This window comes from Mustela erminea, chromosome 11, assembly GCF_009829155.1.
Source record: "Mustela erminea isolate mMusErm1 chromosome 11, mMusErm1.Pri, whole genome shotgun sequence".
Taxonomy (NCBI): Eukaryota; Metazoa; Chordata; class Mammalia; order Carnivora; family Mustelidae; genus Mustela; species Mustela erminea.
The window spans coordinates 64800581-64823794 of NC_045624.1; the positions used below are offsets into that span (position 1 = coordinate 64800581).

The window sequence follows — 23214 nt, forward strand, 5'->3', positions numbered from 1 at the left end:
TTTATCTTGCTGGGATTACATACAGTAATCAGGTTTTAAAAGAAAGCTTACTGTCCATAAACAATGCTATATAGATAAGTTGATCCCATTTGGTAATAGGTAAATAGGACACCAAAGCCCTTCACAGCTACTGTAACTTTTTCTGTTGAGTGATTACAGTAGAATCAGAGAAAATCAGGCACCAAAAAAAAAAAAAATTATCTTCCTCTCCATCTCCCTGCTAAATAGACTTTACACAGGAAAAACAAAAGAACAGTTATAATATTTAGGAGACCTCAGTCATCTCTTCTGCTCATTGATTTTTCATATTCTTGAATCACTAGCGTAACAGTAAACCAAAAATGTGTGCAACACCATATGCCACAACCGCTTCCCAGGCTTGAGATTGAAACTCCTAAGTTGTTTTGACTGAGCAACTAATAGCAATTTAGATAGTTCTGTACAAATTTAGAGACATGAGATGCAAAACCATTACTGTATTCCAGCACATTCTTCTTGTCAGAACCACTTAAATCACCATCTTACACAAGCACATATTGAAACTCAACTTTAAGCATTTTATTTTTATGTACATTTCATTTTGTCCAGAAATAAAATATCTAAATACAGACAGACTGTAATGTTGTATATGTTTAGCTTTCAACAATACTTGAGCTGAATAAATGCTTTGTACATTAAGTTTGTCTTTTTAATGGAGGTCACAGCTACATTGATAAAATGGATTCCTCATATCCTTTTTTTTTTCTTTTTTAACCAATAACAAGCAGAGACAAGTACAAGTTAATATTAATAAGCAGCTCAAATAACACTTGGTTAAACTATGTACAATACAAACCATTCATACAAATGAAGACTAGGATATTGAATTTGTTACAATATGTGTAGTAAAGATAAGACAGACACTTATAACTTACATGGTGTCTGTCAGGCATTTCCCTTCTTATATAATGATCAGAACTTGTTTTAATCAGCCTTAGCTGGTCTCAACTTTGAGAAAGTCCAATGACTGGTGATGAAAGCTGTAATCCAATGTCTGCCCACATGTAAATTCCAAATGTTTGCTCATCTTTACTGAAAACAGCCTCCCTCCATAGAAAAAAGAGCCATCTTACGTAACCTTGAATGTGCCTACTGTATGCTGGAAAAAAGTTACTACATTTTGTTGTGTTCATAAAAGAAAGAATACTGAACTCTAAAGACACATTTTTTTTTCCATTTTAACAAGCATATACTCCTACAGTAGTATTTACCAGTACAGCTACTCCAAGCAGTAGGAATACATGAATGAGGATTACTGATGAGCATGTACTCAAGACTTTAAAAGAGATTTCCATAACCACAAGTGTTAGAAACCATTCACTGTCTAGTTAATCCTTTCATTTGATGATAGTTTATCCTAAACCATTATGAGTCAGACAATGAAAGCCCTCTTGACAGGAATCATGACAGATGCAAGCTGAAATGTATATGAATGTGTGTTTGTGTACATCTATGTATGAGAGCATGTCTTCAAGTGTGCCTTTAAAATCTATGGTGATTTACAACTATACCAAGAGATGAAGCTGACTGGGCAGAAATTACATCAGATTGTTTTCCACTAGCATATTTGCAGCCAGTTGACGAGAGCAGCAGTGTAGACACATTCCAGGCAACAGATGTGACCTTCTTCTTTGAGGTAACAGCCCTGTCATATTGACCTTTAATTCCTCAGGCTTCAGTCTCACCCATGTTCATCCTCATCCAGAAGGGAAGTAAGGTGTGTCGCTGTGGTAGTTGTAGTCGGGGCACACTTTCTGTACTAGTTTATAATCTGTACTATAAAAGGAAATGTAAATACAGATCACCTTAAAGGGCTTGGAGCAGAGCCAGGATACATGACTTTGGGTCTGCTCCTGGTAACAGGTTTTTGAAGGATCATAGTTGCAGAGTGTGTTCTTGGTAGCCTTGTCAACCTTTTCATACTCAATGCGACAGTTAAAGGACTTGGAATCTTTGGCATCAATCACGGTTTGTTGTGCCAAGTCGAATTCCACTATTTTTGTAGGGGGCACCAAGCTGACAGACACATTCCCTTGACCAGTGGAATTATGCCTGAAATAAACACTAAATGTCCCATTGCCGTGATCTACAATTTTCCCAGTTATCAACAGGTTTAGCTTCACTGTTTTGATGTTGGAATGAAAATCACCCCATCCAAACATTTTCTTAAACTTGCCCGTCTTAACAATGGGCCTTCGCTTGGCCCTGGGCCGAGGCTCTTGAAGGTCTGTGGAGTTCCTCAGCCAGTCCCAAAGGTCTTGCTCAGAATAAGGTTCTGGGGTGTCATATCGCAGGTCTAAATCTGTATCATTTTCTTTGCCACGAAAAGTCTGTGACAGGAGTCGGCTGATAGACAAGTCTTTGCTGCTTTCTGTCCATATGTGCTTTAGTGTGGATTTGCTGCTTCCTGATTTTAGAAGTTCTGACTTTCCACCATTCGTTAAATTGGCACATGTGACCTGAAAATGGAACAGAAAAATGGTGTTTACATCTCTGTACCTGAGAACACCCAACACACAGATCCAAGCCCTTTCTCAGAGGCTCAGAATTAAATGAGGCCACTTCACTTAAATTACCTTCAGCATCTGGCCAATATTTATTTATTTAGTTAGTTAGTTTTAAGATTTTATTTATTTATTTGACAGAGATCACAAGTAGGCAGAGAGGCAGTCGGGGGTGGGGTGGGGTGGGGGGAGGAGGGAGGCAAGGGGAAGCAGGCTCCCTGCTGAGCAGAGAGCCCGATGTGGGGCTCGATCCCAGGACCCTGGTATCATGACCTGAGCTGAAGGCAGAGGCTTAACCCACTGAGCCACCCAGGTGCCCCAATAGTTATTTAATAAAACATGAAAAACTACCACTTCTATTTTTATATAAGATGGGAGAGAGACGATGTCTGTAGATAAAAACCACTAAACATGACTGAAAGACTATATAAAAGACTATGTAAAAACATTGACTTTGACAAGGAAAAGACCACCTAACATGAGTAAAGCAAACTGAATTCAAACAGAAATCAAACCAAAGTAATTATTTCTTAGCACCAAAATCCAAACACTTTTAAAATAAAAAATTTGCAAATCATTGTTATTTTTCTACTTCAAAATTACTATAAGCTTTAAAGCTGTAGGATTCTCAGAAATACATCAACCAACAGCCTAAGGACTTTTGGTAATTTGTGCCACAGTCCTATTAGAAAAGTCAGTTTTGCAAAGAGACTCTAGCATATTTTAACTCATCAAAACATGTTTATTGTCATCTATTATTGGCATGGAACATATTATATAAGACATATGTTTTTACCTTAAGGTCTTAAAATGTGGTCTAGGAAAAGGGACATAAATGAAAACATCTAATACACAATGTCTTAGAGATAACTGACAATCTAGAGAAACAAACAATACATGGTCAATGACAAAGAGGTCACTTCAGGTTGGATTGTGAAAGTCACATTCAGAAACCATCATCCTGGGACCCTGTTCTTATCTCTTTGGGAAGATTTAGATTCCCAACTAGACCAGGAGGAACCCTAAATCTAACTGACTGATCAAACATCCAAATCTGTATTTGCCAAATTATATAAGAGTTGTCCTTACCACAGCTCCTATATTTATGCCTTAGTATAGAAGAAATAAAAAAGAGAAATGAGTATCTACAATGCACTCATTAACCTAAAGTTAAAGCAGTGATCTCTGATCATGACAGGGAGGGCTCAAGGACAGTAGGGAAGACAGCCAAGAACCCACAGGAATCAACCAATACAAAAGAACCTTTTAAGATGTAGACTGACTGCCTATTGCGTAAGTCTGCCAAAGAGAGGCCCATGCTGCCCATTAAGAAGCCAAGTTTCACAATAAACCTCCATCTCCAGTCCTATCTCAGAAATGAGCCTGACTAACACTTAGCAGCCTCCTTTGGACCCTCCAGTCCCCTTCCAAACTGCTCTCCAAGTAAGAGGCCATTGCTGGAAAGCTTTTTAATTCAGGTCTACTAGGAATTAGAACTGCATTCTAGAGGTCTCTCTATAGACTTAGGCATGAAGGCCTAAGGTACAACTCTGGCCTGAGAATAGTCTTTTACTCCATCACTTGTGTTTAAAGGACTCTATCCCAAACCCTAGGGAGTAAGGGCATAAACTTTAGAGCCAGTCCCTGGAATATATGCTAAGTTCTGCCATTGCCAAGCTGTGTGCCCTTGGTCAAGTCATTTAACAACCCCCTACCTCAGTTTCCTACATCTGCAAAATGAATGTAATAGCAGTGCTGTAATGACGGTAGCTGACACATGGAAATGGTTCGATTTAATGTAGCTATTTTTGTAAATCCCAGGCTGCTGTGTGAAGACATCTAGAGAAAGAAGGTCACCAAATGAGGTCTGTTTTGGAGGTCTGTTTTGTGGGTAGCTTTGCTCTTGATTACATAGCCAAGTACTCAACCTATATGGGATGGCTTTCCCCAGGGATACCCATGCAAGAGGTCCTGGTAATCTAACCTAGAACAAAGTCACTTAGATCTAGTAACCTTGCCTTTTCACAAAATCCTAAGGATCAATGAGCTTTCCCACTGCCAGCTGGCAAATAGTCTTATCTCTACCCCATTCAAATTGAGACAACGTGAGTGGTATGAAGCCTTTCCCACCTGGGAAAAACTACCAGATGAAGCTGGTCTTTTCCTAGTAATGCTGAGCCTAAGAAACCCTGCAAATTTAGTCCCATATGAATTTATTGCCTCTGAAAGAAAAGGGATTTATATTTCATAACCACACCATGAAAAACCAAGACTATGATATTGGGTAGGCTAACACAAAAGCTCCGTCACCATTTCAAGCCACTAGCCTGGGTCCAGTTGCAACCGCTGTGATCCTCAAGGCAACTGTGATGCCTTTATAGAAAGATCCAGAAGGCCACTGTGCACAGTGGGTAATAGAGGAGAGACAAACACTGACCAATGGAGAATCAGACTCCAGGAGTGCGATGAGGTACAAAAATAATGCATGGATTGTGGTGGAGGTGCCACATCTAAGGGAAGTAAAGACCACCCACCTGCACATGATCTCTAAACTCTAAAACATATCACCCAAACAAAATGAACAGACTTGGGGCAAATATAGGGAATAGAAAGAAGGTTGCATTTAGTAATGACTTTCTTTCTTTCTTTCTTTCTTTCTTTCTTTCTTTCTTTCTTTCATTTAAATTCAATTAGCCAAGGTATAGTACATCATTAGTTTTTGATAAAATGTTCAATGATTCATTAGTTGACTAAAACACCCAGTGCTCATCATATCACATGCCCTCTTTAATGCCCACCTTTCTTTTAGTGCTGGGTACTTCCCTTTCAGTTCTCCTCAAGCCTTGAATTGGCCTCACTCCTCTTTTCACCCTGCACCCAAACTGTTTCCTGTTTGCAAATTCCATTCATGCCAAAACATTCCAGAAATGGATTACATTCAAGCAGTATGTGAGCAGTAATAGCAAAGTGGCTACCTTATCAAAATTCAATTTGTTTTTAAATAAAGACTAAATATTGTCTTTTATTTTTTTAACATCTTAATTTTATTTTGTTCAGTGTTCAAAGATTCATTATTTATGCACCACAACCAGTGCTCCATGCAATAAGTGCCCTCCATAATACCCACCACCACTCAAGCCCCACCTCCTCCCCTCCAAAACCCTCAATTTGTTTCTCAGAGTCCACAGTCTCTCATTGTTCATCTCTCCCTCCAATTTCCCCCAGTTCATTTTTCTTTCCCTTCTCCTAATGTCCTCCATGTTACTCCTTATGCTCCACAAGTAAGTGAATCCATATAATAATTGACTCTGCTTGACTTATTTCACTCAGCATAATCTTCTCCAGTGCCGTCCATGTTGATACAAAAGTTGGGTATTCATCCTTTCTGACAGTTGCATAATATCCCATTGTATATAAGTCTTAATGGGATGAAATTGAGAAGGAAATATCCTTTGGGGAGAAGGATGATGCATAGAAATATGAGTTTTCTTAAGGAAAAAGCATCTGTGGGATAATAAAGTCAGTCCTCTATGGAACAATTTTTACTCTAATATGAAAAGTATAATCCTTAGTAGTTCCATAGTTAATATTATATCATTATAATTTAAAAAGCAAAAACAACTGTAGTTCTTCTACTAATTTACTGAAAGAAGAGCATTTCAAAATAACTTTTTCCAGGGGTGCCTGGGTGGCTCAGTGGGTTAACCTGCTGCCTTCAGCTCAAGTCATGATCTCAGGGTCCTTGGATCAAGTCCCGCATCGGGCTCTCTGCTCAGCAGGGAGCCTGCTTCTCTCTCTCTCTCTCTCTCTGCCTGCCTCCATCTACTTGTGATCTCTGTCAAATAAATAAAATCTTTAAAAAAAATAACTTTTTCCATAACAGTAGCTATAGTATAAAATTTAAAGCAAACATTAATTTATAAGAGTAGTACAGATCTTTTAGCTTGTGAGTTTATTTTTTGTGTATTTGTTTGTTCTATTTTGTTTTGAAATCTAATTGGTTGGCCAACATCCAAAATCTCCACTTGCCTAATGATATAAATGTTGTCCTAAAGACAGCCTCTATATTTATGCTAAGTATACAAGAATTATAAGAAATAAATGCATAACCAATTTTCTCATTTTTACCTGGAATTACATAGTTTTATTCTTTGGGCGACAAGAAAAATAAATACAGGCATGTGCTTGGTTTCGGTACTTGTTATCTCAGCATCAACACAGTTGATTAGGAGAGGGGCTGTAATGAAATGCATCCATCGTGCACTGGCTCATGAAGCAGTAATGAATTGCCCCCCAAAAAAGGAAGTAAAAGGGAATTAGAGTGCAATCCACCAAGCAGCACATGAGGAGTGAAAGGAAAAAAATGTGGAAGTAGGAGAGAGGACGTTAAAGAACCAATCTATTCAAAAAGGATGCTAAGACTCACAGGCAGATAAACCTCTGAATTTTGGATAGAACAGAAATTTAGTTCTAAATGATACTCTCCACAGCTGTAGTGATTATGAGTGTGAGTTCTGGAGCTAGATGGCCTGAATCCCAATCTTGGCCATGCTCTGCAGCAGCTATATGATGTAGGTAAGTGGCTCAACTTGTTTACACTTAGTTTTTCTCTTCTAGGAGAAAGAATGCCTACCTCCCTCATAGAGCTGTTGTGTGAATCAAACAGGAAACTCCATTTAAAGCACTAAGAGCAATACCTGGGCCATGGTGAGTGTTTGACATTATTACTATTTACGTCCTCAAATATTTTAACCTCCATATCTCAATGGATAATATTTTTTTGAAAATGAGTAATGACAGGATATGAAAGCAAAAAATATTTTTATAAGAATATCTCCTTTTATGTAACCAAAACCCTGGGGCAAACAATTAAAAAAGAAAGTATATACTTTTGAAAGTTCAGCTGTGACAACCAAAAAATATGGCAAGTTCAGTAGGTAGTAAAACTCAGGTTAAGAAAGAATGAGCATAAGTTCAGCCATTAAATTGCTCAACTACCAAATGCAATGAATTTATTTGTAATGTGAAAGCCTTCCAGTGCTGCTGACTGTTAAATCTCTCCAGAACATCTCAGAATCAAAGCAGGTTTCAGCTGTATTTGTCAACAACACAGTCTTGAATATTCTTATTTCTCTTTTCCCTTCCCTTCCCTTTCACTTAGGTTAGGAGAGAAGCAGGGCATGTCTAAAAGGTGAACAATCATGAAAAACCAAGAAGGGTCCTTAGAAAATCTCCAGACCTACAGAGCATAGGTAATCCTGATTTCTTTTGTTTTATTAGTTCGATGACTATATAGCGAGACTCTGCTAATATTGAGTTAAATAATAGGAATACAAAGCTAAGTAAGACATGGTCCTTGCCTTCAAGGAGTTCACAGTCTAATGGGGAAATTAATTAAGCAAATAACAATGTGATGTGACTAACACTATGTACAACATTCTAGTAGTCAGAATGAAAGTTGAAAGGTAGAGAAGTTGTGGCAGGAGAAATAATCCTTGGACCTAGGAGATAAAGGACACTTAAGAGTTCAACAGAGAGAGAAGAGGCCAAAAGAGATTCAAGCATGAGAAACACACTGTGTAAAGCACAGAGCTAAGAAGGGACATGTTAAATATAAGAACGGAAAATAGCTCCTTACTGCTGAGCCTCAGGGAACACTGACAAGAACAGGAGAAGTTGTAAGAAGTAGATAGAACTTGAAGAAGGTGGGCTAGGGTCAAAAGTGATGTTCCTACTAAGGCATTTGAACTTAAACTTATAGGAAGTGGGGAATCACTAAATTGTTTTCTGTTTTGCTTTTGTCTGTGTGTGTGTATATATGTGTGTTGTTTTTGCTTATTTATTCTGTTTTAAAATAGGTCATTCTGGCTCTAGAAAGATCACTGATTAGACACTGAGGATGAATTGGTAGGGAGAGACTTTGAAGGAAGAATGACTAGTAGAATCATTCATTACATAACTAACTGTGATACTTCATTTGAGAAAGTAAACTGAGACTTTACCAAGGCAATAGCAGAGAAAAAGAGAAAGAAAAAATGGATATGAGACAGTTCAGAGGTAGGATTAACTCAGCTTGATAATTTTTACTAAGCAGGAATATGAAAAGTTGAATTAATGAGTTTCCTGGCATCTGCAGGGAATACAGAAGTAACAACTTAGCTGGAAAATATAATTAAATCTCAGAGGAAAATTAGAAGTTGAAGTGCCTGCAAGTCATTCCAGTGATGCTATCCAAAGAAAGTTGGTAACATGGGTCTGAATGTCTGGAGAAATGAGAAGGATAGTGATGTTGATTTTGTTGTATGAAAGGATTGTATTGTTCAGATAGGTCACAGTGATACAGAAGAAGGTTGGTAATAATATCTAATGCCAGTGCTTTGAAGACAAGCAGAAGAGGAGACAGGATAGGTAAAGACAAAGGAGGATATTAGAAAGAAAATATTACTGTAGAAACAAAGAGAAGCTGGGAAGGGGAAAGGCAGGTATGGGCACACTCGAATTTCAAGTAAAAGTTGAATAGCAGAAACACTTGGAAAGCAGCCCCTTGACTTGTGAACCCTCTACTAATGACCTTACTGATGCTAGTTTTAGTAGTGGTGAAGAGAAGATGCAAGATGAGAAAGAGCAACGAGCTTAATACATCTACTCCCAGCTGCGGTTTGGAATCACTGGCTGACTCGTTCTATCATATTGCTTTACATCTTAAGAATTTTCAATTTTGAAACACATAAATATACATATAAAACTGAAGAATGTTGAGCCCTACTAAATAAAAAAAAATCATTAAAAAAAAAGCCTTACATCCAGAACACTTTCTACTATTGATGTTACAAAGATAATAAAAGAGTTTCTTTTTAAAAGTCACCTAAAGATTCTTTGATGTCAGTATATCTGAGTGATAACAGAAGTGAAGACCTTGGCGTAAAAATGAGTAAGAAAGAAGAAGCTGACAACATCTAATGAACCCAATTCCAAAAAGGCAAAGTACTGTGAAATTTTTCTACAAATAATTTATTCTGTACCAATGAAAACACCAAATATACTCTCTGACTGAATATAATTTTCCATGTCAAAGCCACCATGCCCATTCCAAAGGAGCTGGCTTGCAGGTACCCAGGAAAGGATACCATTTCCACAAATTATGAGAGTTGTCTGTCTCATTGTTTTAGAGACACTGAGGATCAAAAAGATTCTTAGCATGATTTGATGTGACTTAAAGTACACACACACACAAAAAAAAAAGTACACATGTATTTAAGAACATCCAAAAATAGGTACAAGGAGAAGGGTCATGTCCTTCAACCATAAACAAAGACAGAGCTTGGGTGTAACATGAAGAGAGTTTGCCTGGGGCAGGACATGTGTATGGGACTAAGGGGAAAAGGCTCCCATTGGATGGTGGAATGTAAGCATATAAGAGCTGCCACACTTCCATCTAGCTCCTTTTCTTTATATTTTAGGGCCATTCCTTCACATCAGGTCCTCTAATATCTTTTCATAATAGGTTTCCAATCATAATGTCAATACATTATCATTAAAGATACTCTTGAAAGATACCACTTCTGGAAAATAAACCGCTCCTCAACTATACTGCCCCCTCAGTTTTGCTCTGGCCTTATGAGACAGTATATAAACATTTCCTTCCTTTACATATATACTGTATCCAACGAGAGGTGTCTCCAGATGTTTGTGTACCTCTTTTTATAAAAGAGCGGTAAGATGTCTTTTAATTTCCACTAACCTGCACATTTTACTGCCGATCTATTACTATTCAATATAAATAATTTCAAAATTACTTTGAAAATTATGTATTTATTTCATCAACTGTATGAATACTTAAACCAAAAATTTTAAACAACTTGACGCTTAAGCAATATCTTTCAACAGTGAATAACTAATCAACAAAATGGTCTTGCTCTATGATTACTTCATTTTGACAATTTTATGATTTGCTGTGTTAAACATATGTTGCATACTATCAACTGCTATTGGATAAGAGCACACCATATTCATTGTAATTTCATTGTAATTAGTATTTGATATATGACATTGTATTTTATTTCAACTACACAAAGGAGTGCCTGGGTGGCTCAGTAGATAAAGCATCAAACTCTTGATTTTGACTCAGGACATGATCTAAGGTCATTAGATCAAGACCTGCCTCACTCTCTCCCCCCCCCCCAATTAATTAAATAATTAATAAACTGCACACACCACTCATTCACACACACGCATACCCACACTCACACACTTCAAAGTCAATATTGTTATCTTTAGCTTACACATGGAGATACAGAAACTCAGAAAGAGACTGACCAGATTATTGCTGTTAAGTGAAAGAACTACCCCCTAGTTACTGCAGAGGCTGTGTCCTTTACTTTTTAAAATTATTTTAATCATGCAATTCTACATTAATACATGTTTATTAGAACATTCAAATGTTATAGAATTTATGAAGTAAAAAGTAAAAGTCTGTCTTCATCATCAACCCCTGCTCTTTTACAATCTCACCCCTCTCTCCAAAGGTAAAACTTGTCAAAATTTTGGTGTGTATTGCTTCTCTATCTTAGTTTTCACATATAAATATTATATATGTAGTGTCATATTTTATGATTACATTATATATTTCCCTATCAACAAGGCATTTTAGAGATGCATACCTCTTAGTACATCTAGGTATATCATCTCTATTAAAGGAGAATATAAAATTTTATGATATGGATGGACCAGACTTCCACCTTTTGCTTACCTTTCATGACAGATCCTTAATCATTACATTGTTTCATGGCCAGGTTACCTCCAGCTGTTTTTAACCTTGATTCTACTACTTTTTCTGCCATTATTGTTTCAGATACCCCTCACACCCTCTACTCATGAGCTGGATTTTAATTTTCATTGATGTATGGATTTGTGTGATTCTTTTAGAAAAAGAGTTCATAGGGCATACACTAAGTTGTCCATGCTAAAAACTGTCTTCATTGGTCACAGGCTTACACTGGGTAGAATATTCAAAGTAATAATAATAATAAATTTATTTATTTATTTATCCTTTAATTTATACTGTGCTGCTTAATTTTTCTCTCTCAAAAAAACCTGAATTTTATTTCAGGCATTGTAAAATTTCACAAGATGGGCTACCTGTGCCCAAGGTTTTTTCCAGCCCCTTTCTCAGGTAGTTCAGAGAAAAATATGCAAATATTTCTAGGCATGTGAGGCTCTTTTTCATCAAGTTTTCCTAAGAGGACTATTCACTCTTTGAGGGATGTTCTTTCATAGTATGGAATTTTGTACCTTAGGGGAAGGGAGTACCTTGCATAGAGTAATCACAGCCACCTGTGTGGCTTATATTCTTACTTACATTGATTTCAACAGTGAAGGTCATTGTTCTTTAGTCACAATCAAGATGGGGGGTGGCCCTCAGAGATTTCTCTTTTACAAGTTTTGAGTCTGCACTTGACATTGACAATACAGGGAGTGCTTGTATTATATATAATAAGCCAGAGGAAAGGGGTTAGTGTTTTAATACATCAAAAATACATTATTTCCTTCTGCTGCAAAGCAGTGCTCCAGGAGCAACAGTGCTGCATTAACAATGGAAAAGCAGAGAAGGAACTCTGTGCCTCTCCTTTAACCCTGTGCTGGGAGGGTGTAGTGCATAGAAACTAAGAAAATAGGCTTTGCAGTCAGAGATTGAGAGAGGGTTAAGTGGGGCTGAGTGGAATAATTACTCTTAATTTCTCATCAGTATTAATGTATTTATGTGTCAGAACTTATGTAAATTTACACACTAAGCGTGAAGGAAGGAACAATATTTTCACAGGATGAAAAAGTGTATTTCTTAGGAGCAGAAATAATAGTCTGTGGCTCTTCATAGGCATGTTTTTTACCTCTACAGTTAAAGAACCAAGAACATTTTGAATACAATTTTCATAAGCTTACCTACAGGAAAATGAACCAAAGGGAAAGCTAATGATTCTGGTTATACAATCTTGTGAAGAGCTCAGTTATCCATGGCTCAGAAAAGTCTCCAGTACAGTAATGTAGGGAGCAGTTAGTACCCTATGTAGGAAGTCAGCCATCCTCCATGAAAGCATAAGAACTCATAGGGTAACATATCTAAAACTCTTAGCCATTTGAGGATTCTTCAAACTGGTAGGAACACCATGTTTCTAGTTTTTGAGGATGACATGAAATGTTCAGTCTGGTCAGAATGTCTTCTCTTAAAGTTACTATGTCAAAGACAAATTATTGCCCACATTTGCCAATACTAAATTATAACATAATTAGCATGGTCACTTATCACCACCTATTGCTAAAAATGCTAACAATGACCACAGAGCTGTTATAATTATGCTGATTTCCATCTCTGTTTGTTTGGACCATTTGAGCAGATGTAATTTCTCCAATGAGAACCAAGAGTAGAATAGCTGTGAGGATTCTGAAAGCCTTGTTTTCCCTTTCTTGAGGGTTTCATAATTAGCCAAGCATAATAGCTCTCATATCTTGAACTCATATTATTTCCCGTATTTTTATGTATATACTATGTATAAAATCTATTTTATTTTCATGAAAACCCAATGAGTGAGGTATCATCTAATTAGAGAAAAATGTGGTCCTAAGGGATCACTAGTGATAAAATAGCAGACTTTGGATTTAGCCCTCAATCTCTGACTCTCTCTCAAAGTGTAATTACGGATTACCCTGGTTTGCATTTTAAAAGTTACTTCTTGTGTTAGTGTTTTATATTCCTTCAATTTATTTTTTAAAAGATTTTATTGATATTGATTTATTGATTTTTGAGAAAGAGAGAATGCAAGCATGTGAGCACATGAGCAGGAGACGCAGACCCCCCGCTGAGCAGGGTGCCCAGTCTCAGGACCCCGGGATAATGATCTAAGCTGAAGGCAGATGCTTAACTGACTGAGCCACCCAGGTGCCCTATTCCTTCCATTTTAAATATATAAGGAGTATCTCGTGTAAAGATGTCTAGGTACATGGTAAATATAATGAACAAATGTGTAAAATAACATGTTGAAAGACTGTTTCTGGGCTGAAATAAAGTCATTTCAGCATCATTTTTTTTTCATTATCCTTAAAGAAACTTGAACTTGTCAGTAAATCCAGATGTCTTTGAGGAAAAGAGGAAGGTTGCATATGTAGGAATAACTGGTTAGATCTAGGGTCTGTCTTTCTGAATTGAAGGTTAATATGAGTGATTCTCCATAAAAAGGCTTATTATGTGGATAGTAATGAAGGTTTACAGCTTATTAAAGTCAAAGCACATGCCTATCTAGAATGGACCAAATGAGAAAGGATTGACTTGCCTTTCAACCCTATTTTCAGCAACCTATATCTACATACTGAGTAATAATAATAGTAACCTTATCCAAGAGAAGCTCAAACTCCTGAGGAAATAATGACTTTGATATATTTTGAGACAATCTGCCCACTTACCCTCTGATTATTAAGAACTTGATCTGGAAACCTTCTGATAGAGGAAAAATACATTATAGAAACAAAATGATGGAAACAAGTTATAGGGAAATATTATCCCTGTGCCATTTAGATGCTAAACAGGTACAAATATTCTTCTAGGTTTTATCATTCATATCAGGATATGTGAGGGCAGCATTGATTAGAGGTTCCCAGGTACAAAGTGGACAGCAAGCCAGACAACTAACCCAGAAATGTGACAGGGAGCTAAGATCCTGAAAATATAGTCCCTCCATACTCCCATAAAAGTCCTATGGACTGGGACTCTCCTCCTTCCTGAAGTGGAACAAATACAATGTTCTAAGCCAATACAAAACCTAGCAAAGGGAATGGACCCTCACCATCTCATCAAAAGTTGATGTGCCAGAGTTTGAGTTATGTAAAAACTTTGACATTGAGTAAATAAATATTTTTGGATCATGCCTTGACCAAGGCAAGATGTGGTAAATGCACATACACCTAGAACACCAGGCCCCATCGGCTCTTCATCACAGCTCAAAGAAGATACAACTCATGCACAGGGAACCAAGTAAGCCACTATGTACACACACACACACACACACACACACACACACAAAATAATCTCTTCAAAACACTTAAACAACCCATTTTTTTTTTTCTAAAGCCCCTCCCAAAAGATTAGCATCCATTCTTTGATTTTCTTTCTTATAAGATTCCTAGCACTGGGTAAACACACTGTATCCTCCACAGATCTCTTACCCCATTACTGCAAGTTTTGGAACCAGATGCACCTGTTGTCCACAAGTCTGGTCTAGATTTCACTTTGATCTTGTCCTATGCTTCTCCCCTCTTCCCATGGCATGTAGAATCCTATACCAAAGAGCCAAGTACTCAGGAAAAAGGATATTTAGGCAGAGATATCTCATAACAAATAAAAAAAAAATGGCCTCTGGATCTAGGTGCTATGGCTTTAAGTTAATCAGATATAGTGGCATGCCTTGAGTCCACAAAGAAAAAGACTTGGCTTTTATGGTTACCAAGGAAATTAAGTAAACAATGTCACTAAATAAAAAAAGGATGTTCACCCGAAGTTTATGGTAAGAAAAAGACAGGTCATGAAAGGAATTGAGTAAATAGAGCCCCAGAATGACAGGATGCCATAAGTGACATCATAGTAAGGAGTTCGGATGAAAATATGTGTGGAGTCAGAGCTCTGAGATCCCCCTGACCTTCAATGTACTTTTTTTTCCAGCTTACATCAGATACCTGTTTTTTATTGTTCTTTTTTCCCCTCTATTAAATTTTTCATTTTAATTCCCATGCAGTTAACATATAGTGCTATATTATTTTCAGGGGTACAATAAAGTGATTTAACAATTCTATATGTTACTCAGTGCTCATTATGATGTATCCTCTTTAATCCCCATCACTTATGTCATCCACCCCCCTATTCACCTCCTGTTTGGTAACCATCTGTTTGTTCTCTATAGCTAAGAGCCTGTTTCCTGGTCTCTCTCTCTCTCCTTTTTTTTCCCCTTTGTTTTGTTTCTTAAACACCACACATAAGTGAAATCATACAGTATTTGTCTTTCTCTGACTGACTTACTCCATTTAGCATTTATACTCTCTAGCTCCATCCATATTGCTGCAAATGGCAAGATTTCATTCTTTTTTAAGGCTGAATAATATTCCATTGTATATATATTCTTCTTTATCCATTCATCTATCAGTGGACACTTGGGCTCCTTCCATAATTTGGCTCTTGTAAATAATGCTGCAATAAACATAATAGGGGTGCATATATCCCTTTGAATTAGTATTTTTATATTTGGGGGGTAAATATCCGATAGTGCGATTACTGGATCATAGTTCTATTTTTAATTTTTTGTATAGAGTTAAAATAGAGTATTTCTATTTTTAATTTTTTGAGGAACCTCCATACTGTCTTCCCCAGTGGCTGGACCAGTTTCCATTCCCACCAATAGTGCACAAGGGTTCCTTTTTCTAAAAATCCACTTTTGTTTCTTGTATTTTTTATTTTAGCCATTCTTTTTTTTTTAAGATTTTATTTATTTATTTGACACAGAGAGAGAGATCACAAGTAGGCAGAGAGGCAGGCAGAGAGAGAAGGGGAAGCAAGCTCCCTGCTGAGCAGAGAGCCCAATGCAGGGCTCGATCCCAGGACCCTGAGATCATGACCTGAGCCGAAGGCAGAGGCTTAACTCACTGAGACACCCAGGTGCCTCGATTTTAGCCATTCTGACAGGTGGGATATCTTGTTGTGGGATGACACCTCATTGTAGTTTTAATTTGCATTTTCTTGATGATGTCTGAACACCTTTTCATGTGTCTTTTGGCCATCTGGATTTCTTCTTTGGAGAAATGTCTATTCATGTCTTCTAACCACTTTTTAATTGGTTTATTTGGGGGTTTTTTGGCATTGAGTTGTGTAAGTTCTTTATATATTTGGATACTGACCTTTTACTGGATATGTCATTTCCAACTACCTTCTCCCATTCAGTAGGTTGTCTTTTAGTTGTGTTGATTGTTTCCTTCACTGAGCAGAAGCTTTTTATTCTGATGTAGTTCCAATAGTTTACTTTTGCTCTTATTTCCCTGGTATCAGGAGACATTCTGGAAAAATGTCGCTACAGTTGATGTCAGAAGTCAAGGAAGAGAAAGTCAAGAGAAGCCAAGGAAGAGAAATTACTGCCTGTGGTCTGTTTTAGGATTTTTTAATGGTTTCAGTTCTCATGTTTAGGTCTTTAATCCATTTTGAATTTATTTGTGTATGGTGTATGTAAAAAAGTGGTCCAGTTTCATTCTTTTGCATGTAGCTGTCCAGTTTTCCCAAAACCATCTATTGAAAAGACTAATGAACTTTAAAATGACTTATTCCAGCATTTTAGCAGTTTGTAGTACCATGGACTCTGTGGATATAAGGCATCATGGGATAAATGAAAGGACAGGTTGTAATGGTAGAATGTCCTTCCCTGGTAAGTCTCTATACTCACTTATTTACAAACTCGGAGAGGTAATTTAATTATCCTTTTTCAGAAGAACTGGGTAACACTCCAGCTGCCACTAGAGGGCACAGCTAAGACATCTGACAGCTGTCTATTTGTGGTGCAGAAGTCACGCAGAATTGTCAGCAAGGGTCCCAGAGTTCATAGAAAGAAGTTGAACCCAGAAACTCTGTGGTCACTGCTGACTGACGTAGTCCCTGGAGGCCACCTCTTCTGCGAGCTGCAGAGGCCAGGAAGGAGCTACTCTTGCTCAAGGAACTACTACAGAAGTCATCACCAACTAAAGAAGTTCTTTTGAGTCTTCAATTCCTGATAGATGGTATGTTCAGGAATAAGGCATTTATAATTATTTATTTGGAAATAGTCTAAGTCAATGTACTCTATTTCTGTATCTCCAGCTTCATCTTGGCTACTCTTTCCTTTGACTTCAGAGTTCTTATCACATCTGAACACATTTTTTTTTATGTGTTCTCTTTCTTCCGACTTCAAGACCTTGGCACATGTTGTTTGCCCATCCTTGGCATCCTCGGAATCCATCCCGATTTACTTAGTTGGCTCCTACTGATTCTGTAGCCTAGTTTAAACTTCATTTCCACAGTAATCTTTGATCCTCTCAAGGCACCCTGTACTGTTCATTCTTGAAAGTAAGACTATTATCTTTATCCATCCCTCCCTCCTTCATTCCTTCCCTCTTTCCTTCCCCTTCCTTCCCTCCTTCTTCCTGCCCCTCCCTCTCTCTCTCTTTTCTTTTTCTTTCTTTTCCTTTTTGTTTCTTTCTTTGAACTGTCATCTCCATGGTAGACCCATCCAATGCCTTGATAACTTTTTTTTTAACTACATTTTATAAAAGGCCAGGTTTCAAGTAGGTGCTCTACAAATGTTGGCTGAATGAATAAATGCATTTTTGAATGGACTGTCCACCCACCCATAATAATATCCTTCTGGAAATAAGCTTGCCCCATAAGCAGATAAACAGCTCATTTTTCTGACATATATATACTTATATTGAAAGCCTTCACAGAGGCTTTGTGTAATGCCATAAACATGAACAGTGATAAAGGAGGAAAAAATGATATTTTTCTAGGAAAATACTAGTCAGTGGCCCCTATAGGCCATTACAACCAGTCAGCAATGTCTCAGAAAAAATAACCAAATAACTCTATTTTCATTTAAATAAAAGTGAAAAATGAACAAAAACAATATTGCCTAAATGAACATAACTGCATTTTGGAGGTCTGAAAAACATCAGAAAAACAACAAAATAATGAGTTGTGGTCTCTTGGGCAGCAAGAAAGTTAGTGCCATTCTCTGGATTTTCTTTTCTTGGATTTCTGGAATTTTGATCCTAAAGATAGTAATGAAAGAAAATGCTGATGGGATCCAAAAAGCAGAAGTTCCTTCAACAAGAGAGCCTGCCAGATTTTCTGGGGGGGGGGGGCATTTTCTTTGCACTACTCAAGTATACATTTGTACTGACAAATAATAATTACTTTGAAACAGACAGTTAGGCATGTGTTAGGCTATTTCTTTGCACAAATGCCATTTGCTTGGAAAATGCAGTGGTTTTTATAAATGTGAAGCAATGCAACCATTTTTATGGGTGTGTTTGCAAAAGCTCAAAATTGAACTGTTAAAAGTGTCCATTAACAGTACAAATTAAATTGTTATTAAAAAATCTGAGTCTCAAAGCCATTTCTGGTTTTCCTCTAGGATTGACAGATTGTGAATAAACACACTACAACCTTCTGCTTTGTGTCTAGATCACAAAAATCCATGACTGTTGAGAGTTAGAATCCGGAAACTTCTGAAATAGAAGGGACCTTTCTGGACAATGTTTTATAACTTAGGAAGCAGAGTCCCACAGAGCTGAAGTAACTCACCCAAAGTTTACAAGGTTATTAGGGGCAAAGGTAAAACTGTAGTGAAGGTTTCCTGACATCTAGTCCACTTTTTTGTTGTGTGTTTCAAAGTTCACTTTTATTGAGAGTTGGTACTTTATATCTCCTTCAGAGTTTGTTGAAGCTCTAGAAATCAGGCTGTCAACTTCAAAAGAAGGAAGTGTCCACAATGAGATATCACCTCACACCAGTCAGAATGGCTAAAATCAACAAGTCAGGAAATGACAGACGCTGGCAAGGATGCGGAGAAAGGGGAACCCTCCTACACTGTTGGTGGGAATGCAAGCTGGTGCAACCACTCTGGAAAACAGCATGGAGGTTCCTCAAAATGTTGAAAATAGAACTGCTCTATGACCCAGCAATTGCACTACTGGGTATTTACCCTAAAGATACAAATGTAGTGTCCCGAATGTTTATAGCAGCAATGTCCACAATAGCCAAACTATGGAAAGAACCTAGATGTCCATCAACAGATGAATGGATCAAGAAGATGTGGTATATATACGCAATGGAATACTATGCAGCCATCAAAAGAAATGAAATCTTGCCATTTGTGACAACATGGATGGAACTAGAGCGTATCACGCTTAGTGAAATAAGTCAAGCAGAGAAAGACAACTATCATATGATCTCCCTGATATGAGGAAGTGGTGATGCAACATAGGGGCTTAAGTGGGTAGGAGAAGAATAAAAGAAACAAGATGGGATTGGGAGGGAGACAAACCATAAGTGACTCTTAATCTCATAAATCAAACTGAGGGTTGCTGGGGGGAGGGGGGTTGGGAGAAGGGGGGTGGGGTTATGGACATTGGGGAGGGTATGTGCTTTGGTGAGTGCTGTGAAGTGTGTAAACCTGGTGATTCACAGACCTGTACCCCTGGGGATAAAAATACATGTTTATAAAAAATTAAAAAATTAAAAAAAAAAGAAGGAAGTGGCTTATCTTGACTAAAGAGTTTCTTAATTTCATGAAAGGAAGGGCTATTGTGGAAATATAGTATCATCCGCCAAGCCTAAAACAAAAGGCACTAATCTAGTGCATTGCAATTGTAGCTTGGGGTCCCCTAGGTTGACCATGTACACATACCTATGCTCAGACTTTCCAAGACTTAAGTCTGAGCAGTGACTGCTCTGCTGGAAGAAAGAATCCAAATGAGGAAACCATAGTCACAGGTTTAAGTAAATTACAACACCGGGGGAATTACTCTTCCATCTCTAAAGAAGAGATTTATATTTGTTTGCAAATACCTTGTCAATTTCTATTTTTCAGAACTTATTTTTTTCAAAAAGGCAAAGCTGAAGCATAAGTTTGTCAAATGGTCTTCGATAAATCCATCGACAACCATGTGTTAAGTAACTATGATCTCAAAAATTTCCAAAAATTTGGGAACTCATTTTACTCACTTCAAATCATTCTGTACATCTGCTCATTCTAGAAAACTAACATCAGTACTTTTTACTCTTTCATAAATAAAGGTCCTAGTCTCCTTCCTGTTACGAGATTTGGGAGTCAGTGACTCTCCACAGAGAATGCTAACGGAAACCCAGTAACATTAGCTGTAATCTTGCTGAGGATCATATGTTGGAATTGGTGTATATTAGGAGGAAGGGGGGTTGGAATATGTACAGTTTTAAATAGCATATTTGGAATGTACCATTAATTTTATTTTAGTCAAAATATTTATTTCATAATTTGACATGTTAAAAGAAAATGTGAGATTTATGTGTTTGTGTAAAAGAAGAGCTTAGTTGTGAACACTCAAGAAATGCATTTTTTTTTATTTTTTAAAAGATTTTATTTATTTATTTGACAGAGAGAGATCACAAGTAGGCAGAGAGGCAGGCAGATAGAGAGAGAAAGGGAAGCAGGCTCCCTGCTGAGCAGAGAGCCTGATGCAGGGCTTGAACCCAGGACCCCAAGATCATGACCCAAGACGAAGGCAGTGGCTTAACCCACTGAGCCACCCAGGCACCCCAAGAAATGCATTTTTAAGTGAGATCATCTTTTACTAAGGATCTTGGTTCTTTAAATACACTATGAGGATGATCCATCTTAATCTGAATCTGTATAGAATAGTATTTATCTTTATATTTCTGTAATTTTAAAATTTTGATATAATTTCCAAATTACAGTAAATTTTAAGAAACATACATATGCCCTTTACCCAGATCCACTAATTAAATTCATTCGATCATTTTGCTCTATTGCTCTCTCATTCTCTTATGTATGCATGAACATATGTATATGTGTATACATATTTTTTTCCTAAGCTATTTTCAGAGTAAGCTGGAGACACTATGCCTATTTATCCTTAAAAAGGTTCTGGAAAAAGTTCTAATCACAAGGGAAAAAAATATTTCTAACTACCTATGGTGCAAAATGTTAGCTAGACTTATTGTGGTAATCATTTCACAATATATTTAAATATCAAATCCATATGTTGTACACCTAAAACTAATATAATGCTATATGTCAATTATACCTCAATTTAAAAAAAGAGGTCTGACATAGTTCCTAAGAAAAGTGGCATTATCTTACATAATCATAATACAACTATCAAAATAAGGAGATTTAACCTTGATACATTACTATAACTATCTATAGTCAATATCATATGCCATCTATTGTTCCAACAATATCCATTACATGTTTACTAATTTTTTGGTCCAGGACCCAGTCCAGCATCATGCATTGCACTTACTTGTCATAATCCTTCAGCAGCCTTTCTTTCTGTTTCTTATTCTTTTACGTTCTTGTAATATATGTAAATATTATATGCTATATACAATGTAAATATGTAAATATTTATATATATGTAAATATGTAAATATTATAGGCTAATTGATTTGTAAAATGTTCCTCAATTTGTCTGATGTGCACTGGAAATAATTTTATAATAAAGTTCTAAGACTTCTGATTAACAAAGATGATAATGGGAAAGGAGTGTTCCTTGATTTGAGAGGGTAGGAAGCAATGCTTTGAGTAGGTACAGAGAGAATAATATTCTACTATGCTAAAGCATATCCTTATAAATTATTGAAACTAATATAATTTTACAGGTAATTAATTTGCATTATATATAATTATTTTATTATTTTTGACAATAAGCTCATTAAATTTTGCCACTCTGTGGCTTCTTTCAACTTAACATTTTGTTTAAGCCAATTTTTATGGGGTTTTTTTTTCATCTATTTCCTATGTTTGCTAGAGTGTTTATCATTTTCACCACATAATCACCACAATATTTGCATAATGTTTATAATTTTCACATATGAGTAGATTGATGTCCAAAAACCTTCCTGGGATGTAGATACCAATAACTCGGTGATTGTAGGAAACCAAGGGCCCTGGCAAAAAGACTTCCTGAGAACCATGCATCCAGGAAGAAACATTCAGATTCTGACCCCAAATCCCAGGGTCAGATTCTGCTATTACCAAACAAAGATAGTAATATTATCTATTGCTATTTATCAGAACATGGTTATTCAGTTCCTTTTATAGGCATGAGCCAACTGACTTTGATCAAGTGGGGGGTATCCTCACACTTCAACTTTGGATATAGAACTTCCAGTTCAAGTACAATCTAAATCATCATTCCACCGAAAAAAGCTAACTAAAAAATCAAACTGTTTATTCCATACCAAGTGCTCAAGCGTACAAATAATGTGAATATGTATGTATATATAGATAGATAGACAGATAGATAGATCTATAGATGTAGATATAGATACAGATACAGAAAGAACCAGGACCCCGAGACATGCCAAATGACAAGGTCAAAGTCAGAGTCTTAGACCTCAATTTTTTCACTGTAAATCAGAGATACTAATACCCTTGCCCCAGCTTTATTTTAAGAATTAGAGACAATGTATGTGAATGTTTCTTCTCAATAAATGGTAGATATTAATAACATTTGTTTTAATCTGTTTTATTTTTACTCAAGATGGTTATTTTGATCCATGTAGTTAACTTTGTATGAAAGAATTTAATTTACATAATTTAAATTCATATAGGAAAATATTGTACATTTTAGGTATCTTGGCATAGTGGTAAGAGTGGACTCAAGCCAGGCCACGGGCTCACATCCCAACTCTTAAGGCAGATGCCCTTATCCATGATGACCTTCCAAGTCATTTGGCAACCAAAGAACTGTTATTCTTTTGAAGTGGTAATACTCCAAACATAATATGATTTACACTAATAATTCTAGTTTTAGAACTGAAAATATGACTTTACAAAGAAACCTGACTCAAACCGCAGATTGGTGTTATTTGTTTTCTTCCTTCCTTCCT

General features: G+C 36.8%; 1 protein-coding gene across 2 annotated transcripts in view; it reads right to left on the bottom strand.

The window, feature by feature from the left end:
* Positions 1-536: 536 nt before the first annotated feature.
* The window catches only part of NXPH1 (neurexophilin 1), a 296807-nt gene continuing 274129 nt past the window's right edge, over positions 537-23214 (bottom strand). For both annotated transcript variants that reach the window (XM_032305598.1, XM_032305599.1), the window contains one exon: positions 537-2498. In XM_032305598.1, the coding sequence (XP_032161489.1) occupies positions 1737-2498 (762 nt within the window). In that variant the 3' untranslated portion in view covers positions 537-1736. The remainder of the gene's footprint in view (positions 2499-23214) is intronic.